This window comes from Lacerta agilis, chromosome 13, assembly GCF_009819535.1.
Source record: "Lacerta agilis isolate rLacAgi1 chromosome 13, rLacAgi1.pri, whole genome shotgun sequence".
NCBI classification, from domain to species: Eukaryota; Metazoa; Chordata; class Lepidosauria; order Squamata; family Lacertidae; genus Lacerta; species Lacerta agilis.
In genome coordinates, this window is record NC_046324.1 from 47,022,004 (window position 1) to 47,043,356 (window position 21,353).

General features: G+C 45.0%; 1 protein-coding gene across 6 annotated transcripts in view; it reads right to left on the reverse strand.

Annotated features, from left to right (window-relative positions):
- Positions 1 to 694: 694 nt before the first annotated feature.
- The window catches only part of MPRIP (myosin phosphatase Rho interacting protein), a 145,215-nt gene continuing 124,556 nt past the window's right edge, over positions 695 to 21,353 (reverse strand). For 3 of the 6 annotated variants that reach the window (XM_033168086.1, XM_033168090.1, XM_033168089.1), the window contains 9 exons: positions 16,327 to 20,139; positions 13,733 to 13,880; positions 13,474 to 13,591; positions 12,856 to 13,015; positions 11,547 to 11,666; positions 11,296 to 11,382; positions 10,395 to 10,557; positions 9,754 to 9,839; positions 695 to 5,586 (listed from right to left, as the gene is read on the reverse strand). In XM_033168086.1, coding sequence (XP_033023977.1) covers positions 5,515 to 5,586; positions 9,754 to 9,839; positions 10,395 to 10,557; positions 11,296 to 11,382; positions 11,547 to 11,666; positions 12,856 to 13,015; positions 13,474 to 13,591; positions 13,733 to 13,880; positions 16,327 to 20,139 — 4,767 coding nt within the window. In that variant the 3' untranslated portion in view covers positions 695 to 5,514. Of the gene's footprint in view, positions 5,587 to 8,291; positions 8,358 to 9,753; positions 9,840 to 10,394; positions 10,558 to 11,295; positions 11,383 to 11,546; positions 11,667 to 12,855; positions 13,016 to 13,473; positions 13,592 to 13,732; positions 13,881 to 16,326; positions 20,140 to 21,353 lie in introns of all 6 variants that reach the window. The other 3 variants (XM_033168088.1, XM_033168092.1, XM_033168091.1) reach the window with 3 other exon arrangements.

Genomic DNA, 21,353 nt, shown 5'->3' on the forward strand with positions numbered 1-21,353 from the left:
CAAGTGTAGTACTTTACATTTATCCCTGTTAAAATTCATCTTGTTTGCTTTGGCCCAGTTCTCTAATCTGTTAAGGTCATTTTGAATTGTGATCCTGTCCTCAGGGGTATTAGCCACCCCTCCCAATTTGGTGTCATCTGCAAACTTGATCAGGATGCTCTCAAGCCCATCATCCAAGTCATTGATAAAGATGTTGAATAAGACTGGGCCCAAGACAGAACCCTGTGGCACCCCACTAGTCACTTCTCTCCAGGATGAAGAGGAGCCGTTAATGAGTACCCTTTGTGTTCAGTCAGTCAGCCAGTTACAAATCCACTGAATGGTAGCCTTGTCCAGCCCACATTTTACCAGCTTCTTTACAAGAACACCATGGGGCACCTTGTCAAAGGCCTTGCTGAAATCAAGATAGGCTACATCCACAGCGTTCCCTTCCTCTACCAGGCTTGTAATTCATTTACTAATTTCACATGTGCTATTTTTGCTGTGTATCTGCCCTGAAATGCCTCTCCAGAGCAGATGGAAAGTACTCAGAGGCTTTCCACAATTGTATTGCATAGATCATTTTATTAGTAAGCATAGCATCCTTGATTGTTGTCTTCTATTCCTAATTGAAGGATGCAAAAACATTGGAATGCTATTTCAAGAACTTCTCTGCCTCTAGTGTTAACAAAAATCTTCTCCACAGCATGCCAAGGGTGGTGCAAAAATAGTTTATTACGATACAGTTTTATGTATAGTTAAGTAATTAATATTTACAAAATAATCATCAGCTACATCCATGGGAACCCTAGCATGTCACACAAGGTTTGTAAGGAATAAATACTGTGACATAAATGATACTTCTATTACAGTGAACAGCTGAAGGAGGAAACAGCTCTTAAAAGCATGAAAACAAAACAAGGAGAAAGATACCTTTCAGACTCATAGGAGGCGGCTCAAACCATTCATCTTTGCAAAAGGAAAGTCAGATTGGACATGTTTGTTCACCAGGCAAATTAGAGAATACGTTCCCCCAATGAATTGGTTTTATTTGATTCTGTTTATCTTGCATGTGAGTTCCAGTTTTGGGGGTTAGCAGCTTTCCTGCTGAATCCCATGGCTGCTCTGGCTCTGAATCTTGCAGAGCTGGAGTAATTGATAATTCTCCTCATGCTTGATGCTTGGATGACCACAATTTGGTCGTCGTCAATTAGGAGTTGAGGCTTCTGTAGGCTTGCTTGTCAATCAAGCAGGTTTATAATATAGACTGATGACTTCAGTATCTTTGAAAAGGAAGCTGGTGTTGAGTGGGCATGAGGAAGATCTCAAATAGGGATAACTGTGTGTGTACAGTGCTTGCCTCACCTTAGTCACATACACATTTTGTCCAAACGTACCACATTCGAGGAGTGTACTAATGCAGGCTTTTGTTACTCAAGAACACTAAGCTGATAGCTTCTCAAGTGCATCTATTTCTCTCAGAGACAACTGTTTTAATACACGATTAGAAGCTGTGTTCTACTGGCAGACTGAAATGAGAACCCTACATCAATCCTCAATGACTAGAGGGGTTAATTTACTTGGCACTAGAGGGGTTCTGCTGTCAACTCCCAGTTTCATTTACTCCTTAGTGGACTTCAGTGCATGGCATGAGGCTGCTGAGCACCGCTTGGAAAAGCAAGACATTTTCTAATGTGCCATATAACTGTTCTCCAAGGCATGCAGTCAGTAATGGACTCCCATCTACTTTCCATAGTCTAGTGGTAAAGATGACCCTGGCACTGTAACTCTGTTGAAACTACATCGCAATGAAATATAGTGTTACAGTAAATTGAATAATCATCCTACGTTAACTGTATTCTGTCATGCTGTTACATCACCATGCCATGTAACCTGAAAATGATGGGTGGGTTGCAGGAATAAAAATCTACTCCATTCCCTTATTGAAATCCTTGGTTTACTCCGCAACAGCACCAAGTTACCATGCAAGAATACTGATGTACGCTTAGTGACAGAATAACTACCACCATTAATATACAGATATACTACTCTCTGCAATCATATATATGCACACCCAAGAGTTGTTTATGCCACTGTCAGCTCTAAGATTATTGAACTGAAAAGGGTAAGAAAATTAATGTATAGGTAAGTAGGCTTGAAGTTTTGAAACACTATACATCTTCTTTGGACAGGCATTTCCAAAACTAAAAAGTTATCAGAGAAATTTAAAAATATATTTATAATGTTCAAACAAACCAACAGACATTCTTTAAGGGAACATAGAGTGGGTTTATCAGGTTACACTAATTTCCTTTTCCAAGTCAAAAGGACACTGTATTAGAACAAGATTTTAAAAAATTCACCCCCAAAACCCCTCCACTATTTTTTTTTTTTGAGTAATAAATATTTACATTGCGTGCTTTGAATACTATACAGGTTTTAAATTATTTTTAAAGAGAATAACAAAGCTTTTTTTTTAAAAAAAGAAAGAAATTACAAAGGAAGTATAAGCTACACTGAGCGTGCATGTGCTTAAAAGTGTTCACAACAAACTAAGTACTGCATATGAGTCACCAAAATGCAAAAAATCCAGTGGGATTCTAATCAAGTATGTTGTCATTACAAAAAGTGACACTTATTAAGAAACAACGCGTAGGGCTACTTGCAGGCAGCCTCTGCCACAGGAAAAACAGCCTGCTTGGGAACTGCACATCGGCACAAGCAATCCCCATTTTCCATATTTTCATGGGATAAAGGAAAATGAGTTTCATTAACAGAACACTTAATTCTGTTTCAAAAGCAGAGACGAATAAAGAAATCTGCAACAGGCAAGATTAAAGAAGCTGTTATGCAAGTATATTTATACTGTACATCCATTAGTGTTGAACTTCATTGAGACCACAGTTATTTTGTAGTGTAGGTTTGTGTAAAATGCAGCAGCTTGCAATAGAACATACCTATTTATTCACATAATGTTTATACTGTGCCTTTTAAGAGCCATTCAAGAAATACAACTAGAATGCCAACTTGCTTTGCTGTGTATGAAGAGCAACTTGGTCACAGCAGTACAGACTTTCTTGAGCAAAAAGATGCTTGGTTGCTTTTTTTTTACACCAATTTTAATGTTTGTGAAATACTGGCTATTCTAATCTTAGAGAACATAGGACGTTTGTTTTATTAAAGAAGTGTATGGATTAAACATAAACAATCCATCTGCAGTGGTTTAGCAAAAGATAATTCATTCCAATGGCAAGGTTTCTCTCAAGTTGCAGGTACTTAAGGAAAAATAAGATTCTTCTGCCAAGCTACAAGCCTAGTTAATAATTTTAAAGGAGAAAGAAAATAATCTAGGCCTGACGCACAACCATCCTTCCTTAGCCACCCTAGGGAATAAAATATGCTGGCTTTTCCATTATGTGCTAACCACTCTCTGCAGTCCGACGGTGTGGACAGACTGCTAGAGGCACCAATGCAAGACAGCCAAACCCTATCCCTTTCATACCTGATTTAAAAAGAAACTGCCAGACACACAGCAAGAAGACAGTAAATGTTCTGTTGTTAAGACCCCCCTGCTCCAAAATAGCAACAGCTTTTGAAGGAACACTGCTTTGCATATAACACAAACAAAGATGCTAAGAGCTGTTTTGCTTCGGCATGGATCAGCAGCAAGGGCCCACAGAATAGCATCAATCTGTGTCCAATTAAGAACAGGATGAAACTAAAAGGGACAGGGTGCTCTCCCTAGCCTCTAACAGCAAAACTTTGCTTTACAGATTTGTCTGCTCAAAAGATCAACAATTTTAGTCTGAACAGACTGAAAAGCAGAACGCAACCTCAATTTCACCGCACCTGAGCAAGGCAGATAAAAAGACTTTTAAAATACCAAAAGCCACCTTGCCCACAAACCTTGTAGAATTAACTTCCCAACACTTCCTATACATTTTTCAAAACAGCCATGTTCACCTGCTTTTGGAATAAAAAATTGCATGCATTGTTCAAAGCTTCTCTATATACATTATTCTGCTTGGGAAAGGCCTTTTGGCCCTGGAACCCAACAGATCAAATATTCACTGCTTCTGTCATTGGGCCTCACATGTAAAGAGGACAAATGGGCCCAGACAACTGCTTTGTTTCAGATAAACAATGGCACTGAGTACTAAGATGTTTTCAAAAATTTGAACTGCCACTTTTCAAATGCCCCTTTTAGCAAGGATACTTGTGACTTGCCATTCCCCTGTTTAGACTTCTCTCTCCACTGACATCTTGCAACTGTATTTCCACATGCAGATGCTACCACATACAGAAGACCCTCTTCAACTGTTTTGAGACCTATTAAGTCAATCCAAAGGCAAGCCAGCCCCCATTTCTGCCTTGACCTGCTTGGAGGACTGGCCTGACTTCAGCTGTACTATTCCAAATTACTTCTTGCTTATCAGCAAGCCAAGCCCTTCCTGCTTTGTAAAAGAGCCCTGCCTACTTAGAATTCTGAACCATTCCTACCAATTACATGGCAGAAGCGCTATTACTGCCTCCAGAGGACCAGAGTAAGGGTTGCAAAAGATTTGTTCTTTAAAAGGCATCTTGAAGAAAAACTCCTGAGCTTCTGGACAGAAGAGTTTTGTATGTTTTGCAGCAAATTAGGTGGGAGAAAAGTCTGGGTCACATTGTATGACAGACACAGAGGCAGATACATCCCACTGAAACTCTTAAGAAATGGTGCAGATTCTGGCATGGCCTTGCCAGAAGGAGTATGTGGAAGGAGACCACCCTATTTCTCCAAGAGAAATAGTTAAGTTGCACTGATTAATTTCATCACAAGCTGATTGCACATCAATGCCTGCAACTGTTTGTATGCAAAGCAACTTAAAAGCTTTTCAGGAAGATCTAAGGGAATAAATTCCAAACTGACCACATAGTTAAACACCAAGCTACAAATCAGGGCTGCCACAAATGTCTTTTTCAATATCTTGTTGCAACAAACAAGCTTTCACAAAGGGCACTGATTATGCCAAAAACAGGTCTGCATGTCTTGTTTCAGTGGTTCAAAATTTGATGCAAAGCATGCACGTAAGTGCTGGATTCCTCTCAACAGTGGCAGAGCTAAGCACAGTGTGTTGCCTCCCCCCATCCCAGGGCCCTGTCACTACACCAAAGAATTTGGTAAAACAGAGCTAGCTTATCAACAGGCTGTTGAGCCTTAATACTGACACTTAAGTGTAATGGATATACAGTAGGAAGGATGTTTTTGTAGAGAGCCAAGGAGGGTGGGGAGCATATCCCCAATCTCTCCCAGCTCTCTTGCCAAGGTTAAAAACTATAAGTTGGGACTTAAGAAGTTGGGAAGTTCATTTGATGGTGGGCAGAAGAACTCCCAGCATTTTCCAGTCTTCTGGAGCATCCATACAACAACTGAAAAAAACCCACACACAATCAACAGCAGTGAGGATCCTAGAGAATAAAAAACAGAAGGGTGCTTGTGCTGTGATGCCGCAAGCAAGGAGGTGTGCGTGGTCAAGCCAAATAGGAAGGAGAGAACTAGTCTTTCTTCAAGTCCTTGGATTCAAAGAGCTTGAGGCGCTCTTGCACGGTCAGGCCTTCCTTCAGACTCTGTACATGGGAGGAGAGAAGGAAGAGCAAACCGTTAAATACCATTCGGGGGGGGGAGCAAAAGTCCAATAGAGAGAGATGACACAGATGCTCAGGCAAAGGAAAGGCAAGAGATGGCATCCTCGATGGGAAGATTAGAAAGACATGCTTCAAAGAAAATGCACCATTATGGAGTGGTGTTATTGGTGAATCAATCCGCGGTGAAGAAAGACGGCAAATGAACTGGATGACTGCAGGCACAGCTAACTTAGTTGGGAGAGTAATTGCTTGGATGTTTGACGCAACTGCAAAAGCCTTTGCTAGCTCATCAGCGCCTTAAAACTGCACTTTTCCCATAACCATTTTGTTTGAGCACTCAAGTCCAGGGCTGTACATCAACAGTTCATCAGCACAGCTGCCCTGAGTGATTCATTTAACAAGCAGTTATGCCCCTACAACAGTTAATCCTGGTGAAAGCTAAATGGTTCTGGAGAGAAAGGATAGCTCAGTTGGTTGCAGCATGGTGCTGATAATGTCAAGGTTGCAGGTTCAGTCCCTGTATGGGACAGCTGCATATTCTTGCATTGCAGAGAGTTGACTAGATGATCCTCAGGGTCCCTTCCAACTGTACAATTCTATGATTCAAAGTCCTATCTTGATCCTGATATAAAGCAGCCGGTCTTGATAGACCAGGGTGCCTTACTTTTCTGTCTGCTTTTTGCTAATCAGAGAAATACGTTAATTTCCAAGTTAAAACTTCCCCCCAAGTTAAGGGTCCATTTTGGGCCCTTTTTATTTCATGAGGGCAAAGCCAAGCACAGCCTGAAAGCTTCTAGTTGCCAAGATTACATTTGCAGTGTTTTGGCAATCTCACATAATGTTTTCTGGAGCTACTTGTGATATGATCTAAGGGTTTACATCAAGAATGGGGAACCAGGTGGCCTCCAGGTATGCTCCCACCAGCCCAGCAGAATGGCAAGCGGACAGGGACGATGGCAACTGGGAGTCTAAAACATCTGGAAGGCAGCAGGTTCACCACCCCTAATTTAAACCCAGGATTCCAGAGGGGAGATTGTTGATGAAGTCCAGAGATCTCTGTCTGAACCTTATGAAATCACTCTTCTGCCTCTTTAGCAGTTATTTTGAAAGAAGAATCTCCATGTCAGACACAGGCTATTGTTCACTGGAACATACCGGTACATTTCTTACAACGAGATCCAACCACAAATCAATGAGACACGCACAGTTTCTGATCATCTTGTGCCAATGTCCATTTCCTGCCATTTTAAAGAAGCCTTTCCCCACCCATCAAATCTAATTACAAAACCTTACAAACGGGGGGAAGTTGATGGAGAGGAATGGCAGCATCAGCTGATTTACAGGCAACCGAATCAAGGCATGCAGTTGCAGGTGGGCTGTGTCACTTCAGGATCAAATCTGTTTTTATACTTCTCCATGACAAAAAATCCCTGCACTCAAGGATGACAGGGAGAAGGCTAGCCTAGAACCCTTTGCTCTAGTGTGCTTTGCTCTGTGTGAAAGGGTTTCTTATTGTGTGTGTGTGTGTGTTGAAACATGCGAACCATTTCCCCAATACAAAAACTCAAGTGACAAGGAATCCCAACAAAAGCAGCACCATGCAATTCTGCGGTATGTGTAAGAGAGCTCTAGGGACACTGTAGACTAAAACTAAATGCAGTGTTAGTCTAGTATCAGACATTTAAACTGCTCTTATGCCAGTAAAAAAATCCACAGTTGTTTGTTCTTTGGGTTAAAATTGCCTCCCTATATTCCAAATCAGATGGCATTAGAGGAAAATGCTTACAGTACATCCAAACCAAGCTGCCTATGATATAGAACATTGCTTTTTTCTGTGTCCAAATGTAGGTATCTTCTTGGTCAGGTACGGTACTTATCTTGATAGGTAAAACACTTTTTTAAAATTTTCTGAAAATTAAACCTCATTCAGGAATGAAACATGTTTTGAGAAGGTCACTATTCCTTTTATACAGTACTGACCTAATTTTTTCAGTTGTTGGTGACAATCTGCAGAAAATCAATCACTTTCTCCCATCGGGTCATCTTTTTTTGTGGGGGACAGCTAATATAACAACTAAGATGGTTGGGAAAATAAACCAGTATGGGTTGGGTAGATCAGCTGATTTAGTACCAGAATATTTAAGAAATGGGTAAAAAGGATTTTAAAAGGGGGAAAGGTAGAGACCAGAAACCTGATCTGTGGGCAGCACAACTGGTTTTTTCACACATCTGTCTGCCCTTCGTTAGGAGCAGGTTGGAAAAAATTCATCCATTCCAGAGGACATAATTAGTGAATCAAAAAGAACCCTTCTGCCTGTACACACTGCCATTTGGGAGAGTTAAGTCCAAAGCATGCATTTTCATCCAGCATGCACACACTTTTGTCCCATGCCTTCAACGCAGTACCCCGTTGTTCGTCTTAGGAGGTGCAGAAATCCTTCCAGTGATGGATGTCAGTGAGGGCAGGAAGAAGCAAAAGGATGGAAGAGGCACAGAAACAGCCATTCAATCTGGCATGATCTTAAGTTTTGAAATTCTGCCTCTTGCTCCTCCCACTTAACATCTATGTAATTCAAAGGCAAGGGGAGATAGATTCTCATTAGCCATGGAGATGTGAGCCGGGCATGCATTAAGTGGGCTGCCCCTCAAGAGGTGCAGTGTTCTTTGGAAGGTGCTGTTTGGATTACCTATGTGACAGGGAACCTGGAATCTGGTGCATTTCAGTTATCCCATGAGACCTGCTCAATAACGGACTGTTGTTGGAAGCAAAGACAAAAACAACAACACAGAAAACAGAAATAGGAGAGATACATGAATCCTGATTGCTCTGGAAATTCCCAAGCGCCAACATACTCCCTCCCACCCTAGCAAGGAAAAAAAAAGGCAAACTGCAGCTTGGGGGTCTTCGTGGCCTGCAAGGTCAAAGGTTTGCTTTTTAAACTCAGTACATAAAATCAGCCACAAAAGGGAAACCATAAATAAAAAGCACAATACTGTAATAAAGAGGAACTACGCCACAGTGAAAAATTAGGGGTGCTCCGAAACGAAGTGCACACATACACACAAAACTGGCAACACAAATGACACCCAGGACTGAACTGCACGATTATCACAACATTTGTGTAAGTGTGTATGTGTGTGTGTGTGTCTTTTGCTGGGGCAGGCTTCCTACCATACCAGCTCGGGTAAACCTGGTCTCAGGGTGAGGAGAGTTGTGTGTAACCTTCCCTCCTTCCAGTTCTACCAAGCTACTGATCCTGGAATTGCACACCAGCACAAGTGCTCAAACATGGGGCAGGAGGGTGGTTCACTGGCACAAGCCAAGCCTGTTAAACACCCAACAGTACTGCCCTTGTGGCCTAGCTGAAAGCATATCCCTCTAAGCCAGGGTGGTCCAACCTCTCAGACCAAGGGGGCTAAAACAGTACTTCCAACATGGAACTTGTGGGTTGCACAGTGCTTTGTATGCATGGGGGGGGGGCGGAAGTTGAGGGAAAATTTCACCACCATCACCGCACACATGCACTGCCTTCCCAGAGCCGGCTAAGCAAAGTGCTTGGCTTTGGGAAGGAGGCACAAGGCTCTGGCAGGGTCCTAGAGCCCTCCCTCCTCTTCCTACAGTTGGGAAAGTTCAAACTAGGTTTCCGGAAGGAGGCAGGAGGACTCTAGGATCCTTTCAGAGCCTTCATGCTTTCTTCCCAAAGCCCAGGGCCTTGCTTACCCGGCTTTGGAAAGGCAGTGCAAGGGTTTGTGTGGGGCGTCAAATGTTGCTGAGGGCCACCCAAGAAGGCCTCAAGGTCGCGCCTTGGACTGCCCTAGTAAAGCTCTCATGCCCTGCACTGAAAAATGGGAAAACTGAAACCACCAACAGTCCCCAAACCAGAGACCCATGGGTGGAGTAGAATCTAGAAACCTGCTCAGTGCTATTTTTCTAGAAAAAAGGTGCCAGAACTCACCATGAACACCTCTCTTGTTCTCATACAGCAGCAATGGTGCCCCCCTGAGAGGTGCCAGAACTGAGTTCCAGTGAGTTCCGGCTGAAAAAACCTCTGCACATGCTAATAACCCAGACAGAACACAGCAGACGTATCATTCATAGATGTAGCATAACCTCATTTGGAAAGTTGGGTGAAGTCACCATAAACTCACCTTTGACCTGATATTTCTCAGTTGCCGGCCAACACTGGTCCTGTCTTTCTTCAAGAAATCAGGGTTGCTTTTGGATTTCATAATATCTAGGTGGTGGAGGAGAAAGAGCCAGTTTACTGTACTGTTGAAAGGACTACAAGTGCAACATTTCCTCCCTCGCCATAGAAAAAAGGAAAACAAATGTTTGTCAAACGGGCAAAAAGAACAACACTGGCACAAGACATTTTGCTACTGTTGGCAAAATGCTCCAACACCCCCCTTGAAGATCTGGGTCCCCCCGCCTTCCCTGGCCCAGCCATTGTGCCCACGCTGCCGCCAGCCCCATCACCGTGACTGGTGAGATCAATGGTACTGTGTTGATGCAGGCAAAGCCACTGTGGGGCTGGGAGCAGCGTAACTGCGAGCACAGGGAGGGAGGGTGTGGATCTGCTGCCAGAGGCAACGGCTTCACCTAACTTCATGCAAGGGCCACCCCTACCCCAGAACAGAGTCTCCAAAGGCACCCCCAATTGCCACCAGTTACAGAGCTGGCTCCCTAAACTGGTATGGCCCATGTAAGTATACCCAAAGCAAAAGGCAGAAACTTGGCCTTGCCACAGCAGCACCTATGAAAAAGCCAAACCAGCTAACAGAAGACTGACCGTATCCAGACACAGTGGTGTTCTCTGGAGACTTCTCGCCAAGGGCTTCAGTGGCCGCCTTGAGCTGCTCTTTCAACCTGCTAATGTCGCAGTCCGCCTTGGCCTTCACAATGCTGAGCTCCGTGTAAATGTCCTTATACTTATCACTGGCATATTTCTTGTCCTTTAGAAAAGACGACAGCATTTCAGCTGAGAAAATGCTTTCAGTCCCCTTCGGCCTTGGAGATCGGCAGCAGCAAATATTGCCAAGGGGCTAGACAGATTTCAACCCAACAACACATATTGTAGCAATCAGTGCCACATGTACTCTCTTTATCTTTCCTGGTTTGGGCTTTGGTTAAAAAAAAGAACACTGCAACCCGCTGAGAGAGGCTCCATTCTTAAAAAGCAGAACAATTTGGTTTTGACCAAATAGTTGTATATGGCATCTTTCAAATATGTGAACCACCCACTCAAGGGGAGGGAGATCACACACTCCCATGGGGGAACCAATGTGCAGCTTGCATTTGCCACTGATACAGACTCTTCTACATTGGGAACAATTAGCAGCTATACAGACTGAAGGCTCAAAACGCAGCTATCTTCCTGAGCCGATGCAGGTCTGGTTGGGAGATGGTTCAAAAACCAAATGTACGCTGCTCTGAGTTCCATGACGGAACTAAAGACTTTTTTAAAAAAAAATCTGCTCAGGCATGTTTCAATACCGGTTTCACTGCTTTGTGGATGCTACAGAAATACATTTTTGTTGAATTTTACTGAATTGTTTTATCATGTTGCGAACTACCTATTATCATAATTACAAGCGGTATGTATATACAGGAGTCAGCTGAATACATATGCGTTTAAAGGCACTTGCTGTCTGCTTGTATGATACAAAGGCAGACTCCCCCAGAACTATTACCCTCAATGCTGTTTGCAGTTCATCCTTCAAGGAGCTGATCTCCTGCTTCAAGTACTGTATTTCTGATTCCTTGACTCGCAGCAAGACCTGCAAAAGGGGAGAGAAACCCAGGCAGATGCTTTTTAGGTTAGGCAACCATGCCCAAATGAAAAGGTGGGGGGGGGGGAGTTAAGCCATTGAGCAGAAAGGAAAGTCCATTTCACATGCCCCTTGAACTCCCAACATCTGGAATCAAGGCAGGGCACACTCACCTCCAACTCGTAGGCATCCTTGCCTTGGGTGAGAGGTGAGCCAGCCATCTCGATCCCACCCTCCCCAGTCACCAGGGTCCGTAACCGTGTGATCTCTGCAGCCAGGCGGTTGTTCAGTTCCTGTAAGAAGACCACAAGATGGCTATGAGCAGCAGTTATGAATAAAGCTCTCCCCAATCCTAGCAACTGGACATGCCTATTTTGCTTTTGGATGGCGACCTCAAGGATATAAATGTCTTCAGTTTTCACCAAACAGCACAAAAGAGTATTTGTGGTTCTTTGGGCCTTCCTTGCTGCTATCTGTACTTCTGCAGATCAGACAAAGGGATTGAGCTAAGTACTTCCGCAAATGTGGCCCAACCAGCACATTTGATCCCCCCCCCCTCTAAATATGGACATTTCTTAAGTTCACAGAGTTTTAAAACATTTTTAGTAACCCATGTATATCTGTGCTGGTCCTAATACACCAATAGCCTGAAATAATGACTATTTTTTAAAAAATTGTTCCTAGTGGTGAAAGTCTGATTCTTCTGAAGTGATTGTGACAAAGAAAAAAAGATTTTAGAAAGCATACATTTTATCAATGCTTCATTAAAGAAGCTGTGTCACAAGGCCTGGTGATGAAAATAAGCACACAAAAGCAACCATCGTCTAAAACTATGGAGCTTGCATATTGCACAATGTCATATTTAACACAGCAGTTTCCGTCTTGCCTATTTTCTCAGGGGGGGAAAATGCCATTGAGGAGACACCTTGAGACACCCCATGCCCTGGTATTTCAAGACAATTGGAGCTGTGGTGGATTTCGTAAAAAGAAGACCCCATGTTTCAGAGACCACCAAGCAAAAGGCAGTTTACAAGCCTGTTTAAGTCAGTAACACCATATGGGGTGCCATCTTTTAATTAATTTTCCTTACCTAAATCAGGGGGCTTCCTACCAACTTAGATTGAAAAAATGTGCAGAAATCAGATCTGCCAGGTGTTGCAATAAATCTATGGTTTTTTAAATATATGTATTTTACAGTTTAGTACTGTTTTTATTTTTAAAAAAAATATGTGGGGGCTCCGCCATAATCTCTTCAGTACTTAGGGCCTTTAAAGGTCTTAATTCTGCCCTGCAGAATCACTATGATCTGGGTCCTGCTGCAACGTTTCATTCCTATTAGGGTGAAACTGCTTATCAGGCCTCTTGACCAACTCACTCCCCTGCCCTGCTAGTCAAATCCTGGCTGAAAGCCATTCTGAAAAAGGCCCAAAATGATCCTTTTCTCTTAGGCAGCTGAATGAGGCTGGACTGGTGTTGCTTTACCTGGTTGTGTGCATTGAGCTCCTGGTTCTCCCGCTGGCACTGACGGAGGGCCTGCCTCTCTGCTTCCAGGGCCTGGGCCAAGTGAGCGTTTTCCAAACACTTTTGAGAATACTGCTCGGAGAGAACTTCAAGTTCACGCTGGACAGACTGCAGCTCCTCCCTGATTGGGCATAGGGGGATGGGGGTAAAAACAAAAAATAATGATTGCAAGGCCAACTGCAACCCCCAAAATGGATCAAATCAACTACCAGAGACTAGGATACACTGAGGAAGAGAAGGAGGCATTGCACAACCTTCTGGCTGCGGACAGACAAGATGGGCATTCAGGTGCATCCCACATGTTCAGTTTTGCTTTCCCAGGAAAGCAAACTTGGGCATGCGGTTTGATTGTACTGACTAGACTGAATATTTGTGCTGTCTATGGATGGCATCCCCATTAGGGTCAGCCAGTGTGGGAACAGGATGCTGAACTAGATGGGTCTCTGGCCTGTTCTAGCAGGGCTGTTTAGTGTGGGTGGTGTAGAATGACAAATTGTTCCACCCAACGCCACCCAGGTGCCAATAGCTGCTCCACATTTCCTACCTCAACAAATCTAGAAAAGACAGAGGAGCACCTACAAGTATTGCCTCTGGAGTGCTTCGATGTCCGAGTTGATGCTGCTGATCTGCGAGCGGTGAGTCTTTTCCAGCTCCCGCTCCAGCTCTTCCCGGTGGGCGTTCTTCATGGCTTCTATGGCTGTGTAGGAAAAGAGGAAAGAGCTGCAGATAAACTGCCTTCCTCTAAGAAACACTCCTGTCTGCCGATCTCACCTCAGGAACAAAACCACCTTCTGATGTTGCTACTGATGACCACTTATGGTCTTCTCTTTCCTCTTACCTGAGATGGTGGCTGCCGTCTCCTCAGCTAGCAAGCGGTCTTTCTCCTCCCTTAGCTTCTCCAGTTCTCGCTGGTGCTGCCTCTGCAAGTCCTCTATCTTCTTCTGATGGGTCTCTTCCATAGCTGCAAACCCTCGTTCGCAAGTTGCCTGGGAAAAGATGGGGCGGGGGAACTGAATTCGTGTTTCTCGCTGATCCGGCCTCAGAACCTACAGGGATTGTGTTAGGTTGAATGGGCAGGCAGGCAAGCAAACAAACAGAGGAGGAGAAAGCCATGGAGCTGATGGACAAGCATGCATGGAAGCTCTAGACTGGAGCTCTAACATGCCTCTTCAATCTTAACCTGATAGAAAAACTACGTGAAATCTTGATTGATTGGAAGAGTGCTAGTTCAAAACCCACTTAAATGGGGACTTTCGAAAAGCCTTAGGAAGCAGCCCTTGTCATTGGTACTCCATCTGGACTTGGGATGGGGAACCTGTAGATCTCCAGGTGTTGCTGAATGCCTGTTCCCATCATCCACTCAACAACATCTGGAGGAATACAGGTTCCTTGTTCCTGATCTAGGCTTAACTTGGGATGCCATTTAGATAAGACTAGGAAGAGACAACACAACCCAGCATCATTGTACTGTTGCACAGAGTTGTTTGATGGAAGTACGAAGCTTAAATGCACACTTTTAACCACAAAATCATTTGGAGTGACCTGGATTTACTATGTTCACCTGCACCAATCTAGCCTCGTCCTTGGGAGGTACTGAATGTGGTTTGCTGTCTGTCCTACTTCCGTATTGTACAACTTCTTGATCTGGTGTAAAATGTGAAGCATGCACCCTACTTCGTAGTTGCCAGGAAATAGCTGCTTCTCGTGCAATTTTTTGTACCCATGTAGAATACAACACAGGGTGTCAGCTGTATGAAAGAGGAAAGCATCTCTTTCTCTCTCTGTGTGTGTATTCTCCTCTTTAAAATATACCTAAGGTACCTCTAGGATCCTAGCCTGTCTTTAAATAAAATCTTTAAATATCTTCAGAATTTTTATTGGCTATTACAAAAGGGCAAAAACTGGGCTCTTTAAAAATGAAAGATGGGTCTTTTCTGCAAGAATGCTTAAAAACAGTACTTCTGCAGCTGGCTGCAGGGATATAGGTTACTGGCCAGCCTATATAAATATGGTAAATAACATGTTGTATAGCTGTGGTTATATAAATTGCCTGAAACACATCTGTGGAGGCATGTACAGCTTCAGTTCCTAGCTCTTTACACTGAGGCCAGAATCTTAGCAGGTGGGCTGGGATTTATTTATGCCACTTTGCTCTCTGTTCCTTGATAAGCACAGAATTGCCTCTTGAACCAGCTGTGGGCTGCAGAAATGGTTGCTGCAGATCTGTCAGCCAAGGCAACCCTTTTTAGGATGGCAGAATGTTAGTCCAGGGGGAGATCAGTGTTCCGCAAGGGACATTTAAAAGCACCCTTTGTTACGTTAGTGCAAGCATGCCAGCAGGTGCAACTGGCCTGTACAGCAAACCTTGTGAGCTGTGAAAAGGCTCTTGCTGATGGGTGGAGAATGTTCTTGTGGGAATGTTACAAAAGTTTATGAAAGGCAAAAGAAAAAAGAAGGCAGCCTTCAGCCATGCCTAGAGCAGAGCGTTCTCCTAGAACCCTTGACTGCTTCCCGCATTACTATCATCATTTCATGATGTGACGTGCCATTTACCTCCCATTAGCCCCTTTATATGGCCATGTGCTACAGCAATAAATACTGGAGGGTGTCTGTGGGCAGAATGTTGGCCTTAGACTGGAGGGACCTGAGTTTCAACCATGGCTCAGCTGTGAATTTCAGCTGAAGCAAGCCTCTGTTCTCTCAGCCTTGCCTAGCTTGCAGGGCTCTTCCAAGGAAAAGGTGATGCAATCCGATTTACACTCTCAGCTTCTTTTAGGAAAGGTGGGGCATAAAATGTGATTAAAAGGAAGACTTGTAAAGACCTATGTTTTTGCACAGGCTTTCCCCAGCCAGACCCTGTTTTATGTGCTTGTGTTCCTGTTTTCTTTGTTCCATGCTTTGATACTACCGTTTCATTGGTTTTAGGTTGTAACGATGGAAGTTTGATAGAAGGAGAGGTTTGTGTTTTGAAGGACAGTAATGGGAAATCTGAGATCTAAAGGTGAAAAGATCTTGTGAAGGTTTGCAGAAGATGACATACATCCCTAGGGCTCTGGCTACATCACCTCAAGGACATTATTTTGGGCTTCTAAGATGGACCATTTGTTCCTATGTTGCAATGCAAAGTTTTGATTTAGTGTTCTTAAGGGGGCAGTCTGTAAGCTGTGGACTGTAAGCATTCCGTTTGAAATGCATCCCATCCTGTGGCAGAATTTCTTTTTTTGTAACCTTTTTTCTGTCATGGGAAGGAAGTGTTTCCGTCCCTCTTTTTAGCTCTATCTATCCTCTGACCATTAAGTTATAGAATTCTATTTGCCTTTAAACAAAAAGGTGATTGTTGCATTGCCATGGATGGGGTGGGGTGGGATGGGGTGGGGAGAGAGATTTACACATATGACTTAGTGAAATTAAGTGCAGTGAAGAAGAAAAAACCTTAAGATTCTCAAAGTCCTTCTGGTATTTCTCCCTCAGAGTGGACGCATTGCCTTCGAGGTGCTTGTTCTCCAGCTCATCTCTCATGATGTTCATTTGGGCTTCCAGCTCTTGAATGCGCTCTCTCAAGTCGTGCATGGCGTCCAGCTCGCTCTCTGAGCCCTGCACCCCACTGTCGGGGTTATCAGCAGCCCATGCTTCTCCCGCACCCAATGCCACAGTGGGCAGTGCTTCTGAGTGCTGCTTCTGGCACTGCTCCAGAGATGCTTGCAAGCACTGCAGCTCTTGCTCGTAGCCCTTCTGCAAGGCCAGCAGCTCTTCACTGTGGAAGACCTGCAGTTCCTTCATCTTGACTTGAAACTTCTCCTCTAGAGTTTGGATCTGCTCGAGGTGGAAAGTCTCCAAGTTCTGCTTTTCCCGCGCAAGGGAATCTAGTCGGTGTAGCCCTTCAGTCTGTTCTGATTTCAGAGCATCCTCGGTCTTGTGGAGCTGCTCAACCACGTTCCGGATCTCCTCTTCGTACGTGCCCTGAAGCTCCAGTATTTTCTTGCTCTGCTTATGTTCTTCTTCTTCCAGGAGTTTCCGCTGATTATCAAGCTGCTCCACTTTGGCCTTGAGCTCCGAATTCTCCCTTTCAAGCACAGCAATCATCTCGGCATACTTGCCCTGTTGCTTTCGGAGCAGCTCTTCATATTCCTCCCGGAGGGTGGCAACTGCCCTGATGCGTTCCTGACACAGAGCATCCACATTGTGCAGGGACTCTTTGTAAAGCCGTGCCTCCTTGGCGTACTCCAGCCTTGCCCTGTAAGCCCCGTAACAGGCCTGGGCCTGGATAATTGCATCTTGAACAAGCAGAGACGAGTAGCGCTCAAGATCCCCCAGACACATATCGTAGGGAGGACTGGAAGAAATCCTTAGCAGCTTGCGGCAATCTTTCAGGGCATCGTCAGGGGACAGAGACAGGAGAGCAGCAGATATTTCTTTCAGGACATTTGCTCTGTCTTTGAGCTGCTGAGCAAGATCGCCCTGAATGGCAGCTAGAGCTTGACTGCCAAGATCCTGCAAAGTGTGGGCTTCTGGCATGAAGCCAGGAAGGCTGGCATCCCAAGCTGAAGTGCCCTCTTGGATTTCAAGGGCTTTGGAAATCTGATGCATAACGCCGTCAAATTCAGGAGTCTGGTATGCTTTAATGATTTCCTCCAGCATGCACTTGTGCTGCTGAAGGGCTGTTCTGGTGTTGTGGAGGTCTTCTTCGATGGCCTTTAATCTCTGATGAAAGGTCTCTCTCATTTTCTGGGCAACAAAACTGAGCTCTGCTTTAATCAGTGTGCTGTCTGCCACCGAATGAATGAGGCACTGAGGAATGTTTAAACACTGCGCCTCCACCTTTCCCTTCCCATCTTCTTCCTTGGCACTCAAATTCTTCCTTAGCTCCTCTACCTGGCTCCAAAACTCATCTTCCAACACTAGCTTTTTAGATAAGACGTCAGCCAAGGCCACTGCAATATGTGAAATATTTGAAGGCTCCAGTAAGACAGCATCCACCGTACCATGAATCTCTCTCAGGGCTAAGGAAATCTTGGAGGTTGCATCTGTCAGAGACTCTGATATCTGGTTGATCAAGCTGGCTTCAAAAGCCACCCTCCTGGAAAGCATCCGCAACTGGTCTTGTTCAGAAAACCCCACTTGTTGCTGCTGGAGGGCAGCTTTCTCCTCCTCCCCCAAGCTGCTGCCTTCTGCATGCAACGCTTGGGCTGCAGACGATTCTTCTGCCAGATGACCAGGCGAAGAAAGTGCCTGTTGCAACACGAGGACTGCATCCGATAAAGAAGTTTCCGTATTGGACAGGACACCCAAAAGCACCTCTCTCTCTTGCTCCGTGTCACATCTGGACAAAGTTCTTAGCTGTTCTCTGCATTGCTCTAAGCACACCAAGGCTTGGTTGTTTCTCCCATGGAACCTTCCCAGCTCATGGATGTGATTCTCGAGCAGCTTGTGTTTTTCTTGCTTCTCGCCCTCCAGCTGTGAGACCAGCCTGCTGACTTGAGCCAAGCTCTCCTGAAGCTGCTCCCTCAGCTGGGCTTCTGTGCTGGCCCACTGGTGGTGAAGTGTGATGAGGGTGTCTTGATTGTGGCCCTGCTGGCTTTCGAGTTTCATGGTCACATCTTTGAGCTTTTCTTCTGTGATGTAAAGTTTGGTTTCCAGGGCGTGGATGATAGAAAGGTAAGTCTCGGAATCGCCTGTGCCTGGGTAACTCGGAGCTGGTTCTGAAGACATGCTGTCCTCCGAAAGCGACCTGTCTTGGCTGGTGTCTGATGAAGTGCTGCTGGTCCACATCTTCTCGGATCCATCAGGGTGGATATATTTTTGGCACTGGATGTTGGAGAAACGTATCCTTTGCCTTTTGGCTCCTGGGGTTTCTGTGTCCGATTTTGTAGAGTCCTTCTGACAAATCTCTCTCTCTTGAAGGTCTGTAGACTTAGAGGTAGACCTGCACTCTTCTGGGTTCACTGCTGGGTGCTCACAGATCTGCCTGTGACTGATATTGGGGTCCTGATCCTCAGTGAGCATGCATTCTGAGACTGGAAGTCTTCTTTGAAGCTGTGAATGTGGTGCTGGCTCCACAACTTGACCACCTGTTTCCATCGTAACACACGGTGCTAAGCTCTCACCAGCTGAAGTTTTCAACTCATCGTCTTGCGTCTGCTGATCTTCCACGTTTTCTGGACTGCTACTTACGGCAGCTATTTTTAAGAAAGGTTCCGCAAGCTCCTGGTCCTTATTTTCCACAATTCTTGAGTGGGCTTCCCTCACCACTCTTAGCTCCTCCTCCTTTTCCTTCAGCACCGCCTGCAAGTTCTGGAACTGCCCTGACACCACCTCGTAGGAGTGCTCCAGGGCATGGTAGTTGCTCTCCTCCAGCTGCAGCTTGGCTTGCAGCTTGGCAACCTCGTTATCAGACTCGGCAACCTGGTTCATCAGCTCTTGGAACCGGCATTTGATCTGATCCCTTTCCTCCTCAAGGCTCTTGATGTGTTCGGCGAGCTTTTGGATGCTGGCTTCTTTCATTTCGAGCTGCTCTTCCAGCTGGTGGACAATTTCACTGCTTTCAAATTTGACGGACAGCTTCTCCTTCTGCAGGACCTCCATCTGCTGCTCGTTGTTCTGAAGCTGGTTCTCGTACTCGCTGGCTTTGTCCTCCGCTTCTTTCAAGCTCTGGATGAGGACCTGCTTCTCCCTCTCACAGCTCTCCAGCAAAGCCTCGTAATTCCTCTGCAGCTTCTCCTCCATCAGCATCTGGGACTGCTCGCTGGCACTCAGCTGCTGGCTGAGGCCAGCGATACGATCCTGGAGCCGCTGCACTTCCTTCTGGTAGTCCCTCTGCAGAGCTTGCTGCGTCTCCAGATCTCTTAGCTCCTGGGTCTTCTCCAGCAGGAGCGCCTCCGCGTTCTTGAGCTTCTGCTCGCTGGCTTTCAGTTGCGAGCTCAGTGCCTCCTCGCTGTGCTGCCACTCTTCCATCTGCTCCTGAGCTTTCTTCCGCTCGGCCTTCAGGTCGCTCTTCAGCTTTGCCAGAGCCTGCTCTTTGATGGAGAGCTCCGCAGCGGCATTGCTGAGCCTCGCTTGTAGGCTCTGGATCTCTGCCTCATGGTGCCGGATCACATCCTTGGCCTCCCCATAGCTACGCTTAAGCGACTGGATCTGCTGGTTGATCAGTTCCTGCCGCTGACACTGCGCTTCAAGCTCACTCTGGAGGTCTCGATTGACTTTATGGAGCCTCTGCCAGGCCCCCGATGGGGGTGTGGCCACCTCGGTCTTTAAAAAAAATTGGTTAAATAGGAGATTAGTAGCACTCTCGTTTCCCAGTTCTGAGTGTCACACCTCTGGTCAAGTTGGGCCACAGAACAATTCCTTGCATAGGTTTGATCACTACCCATCTGCTCCAATTTTGGATGGTTTCAGTTTTGTCTGCTTTCTTTTTTAAAAAAATCCCTTTTGCTCAGGGAAACAAGGAAACACTTCTTCGAGTTTAACAGACAACACGGATGATAAAACATTGAAACAGCTTTAACGCAAACGAGCCTAAGAGGAACAAAACAAATTAAAACTAAACAAAATGATGGAGAAGAGAACACCACAGGAGAAATGATGACTTGGGACAAGTAGAAAAAAGGTTTGGAAAGGAGTGAAAATTGTGAGGGGGAGGGGCAATCCGAATATACTAAGATAAAACAAGCAACTCTTTGAAGCATTGGGAGACCTACCTGCTAGGAACTATCTTTTGCGGCTTGAGGCTAAGTTTGGAAAGGATGGGTTTAAATCAATATTTATCTTGTTTTGCTGGGATTTATTTTCACTTTTGTGTTACCCACCCTGACTTTTTGGGGTGGGTTGACCTGTGAGTCTAACTGCTGGATTGTGTGTGCAGGTGTACAGTTAGAGCATAATGTTTTTGCCAAGCAAAAGATGCAGAGCTTCAGGTAAATAAAGTCCTGGAGGAATGAAGGCCACCGAGAAGACACAATTGCTCTCCCCTCACCTGAAGAGATGGCAGGTGAAAACTGATCCCTGCCACAAACGTCTTATAGCTTTCCTGCTCGTGGAAATATGTTTGTGTGTGTAATATGTGAATGAAGTTTAAAATGTGGATGTTCTAGATCTGTCTGCTGCCCGTGTTTTGTTTTAAATCAAGACAAGCGGAGAGGAAAGGAGGAGTATGATGAGAACATAAAAGTCAGAACAAGGAAACCCTCGGAGAGATTCAAAACCAAAGCCATGTTGCATGCAAGGGGGTGGGGGAATAAACACACAGAGAATCATGCAAGAGTCAGACAGAAATCATGTGGCTTGAAGAATACACAAACAGAAAGAGGCAAGAGGAGCACAGCGCTAAGCCTGATAATTTGGCCTGTCTTGCTGTACCGTAATCGCTGGCAGGGACAGCCCATAGATGTGACACTCAGGTACAATAAGTCAGATTACATGCTTCCACACCCAAAAAAACACACCAGACCCCTAAAAAACAACCC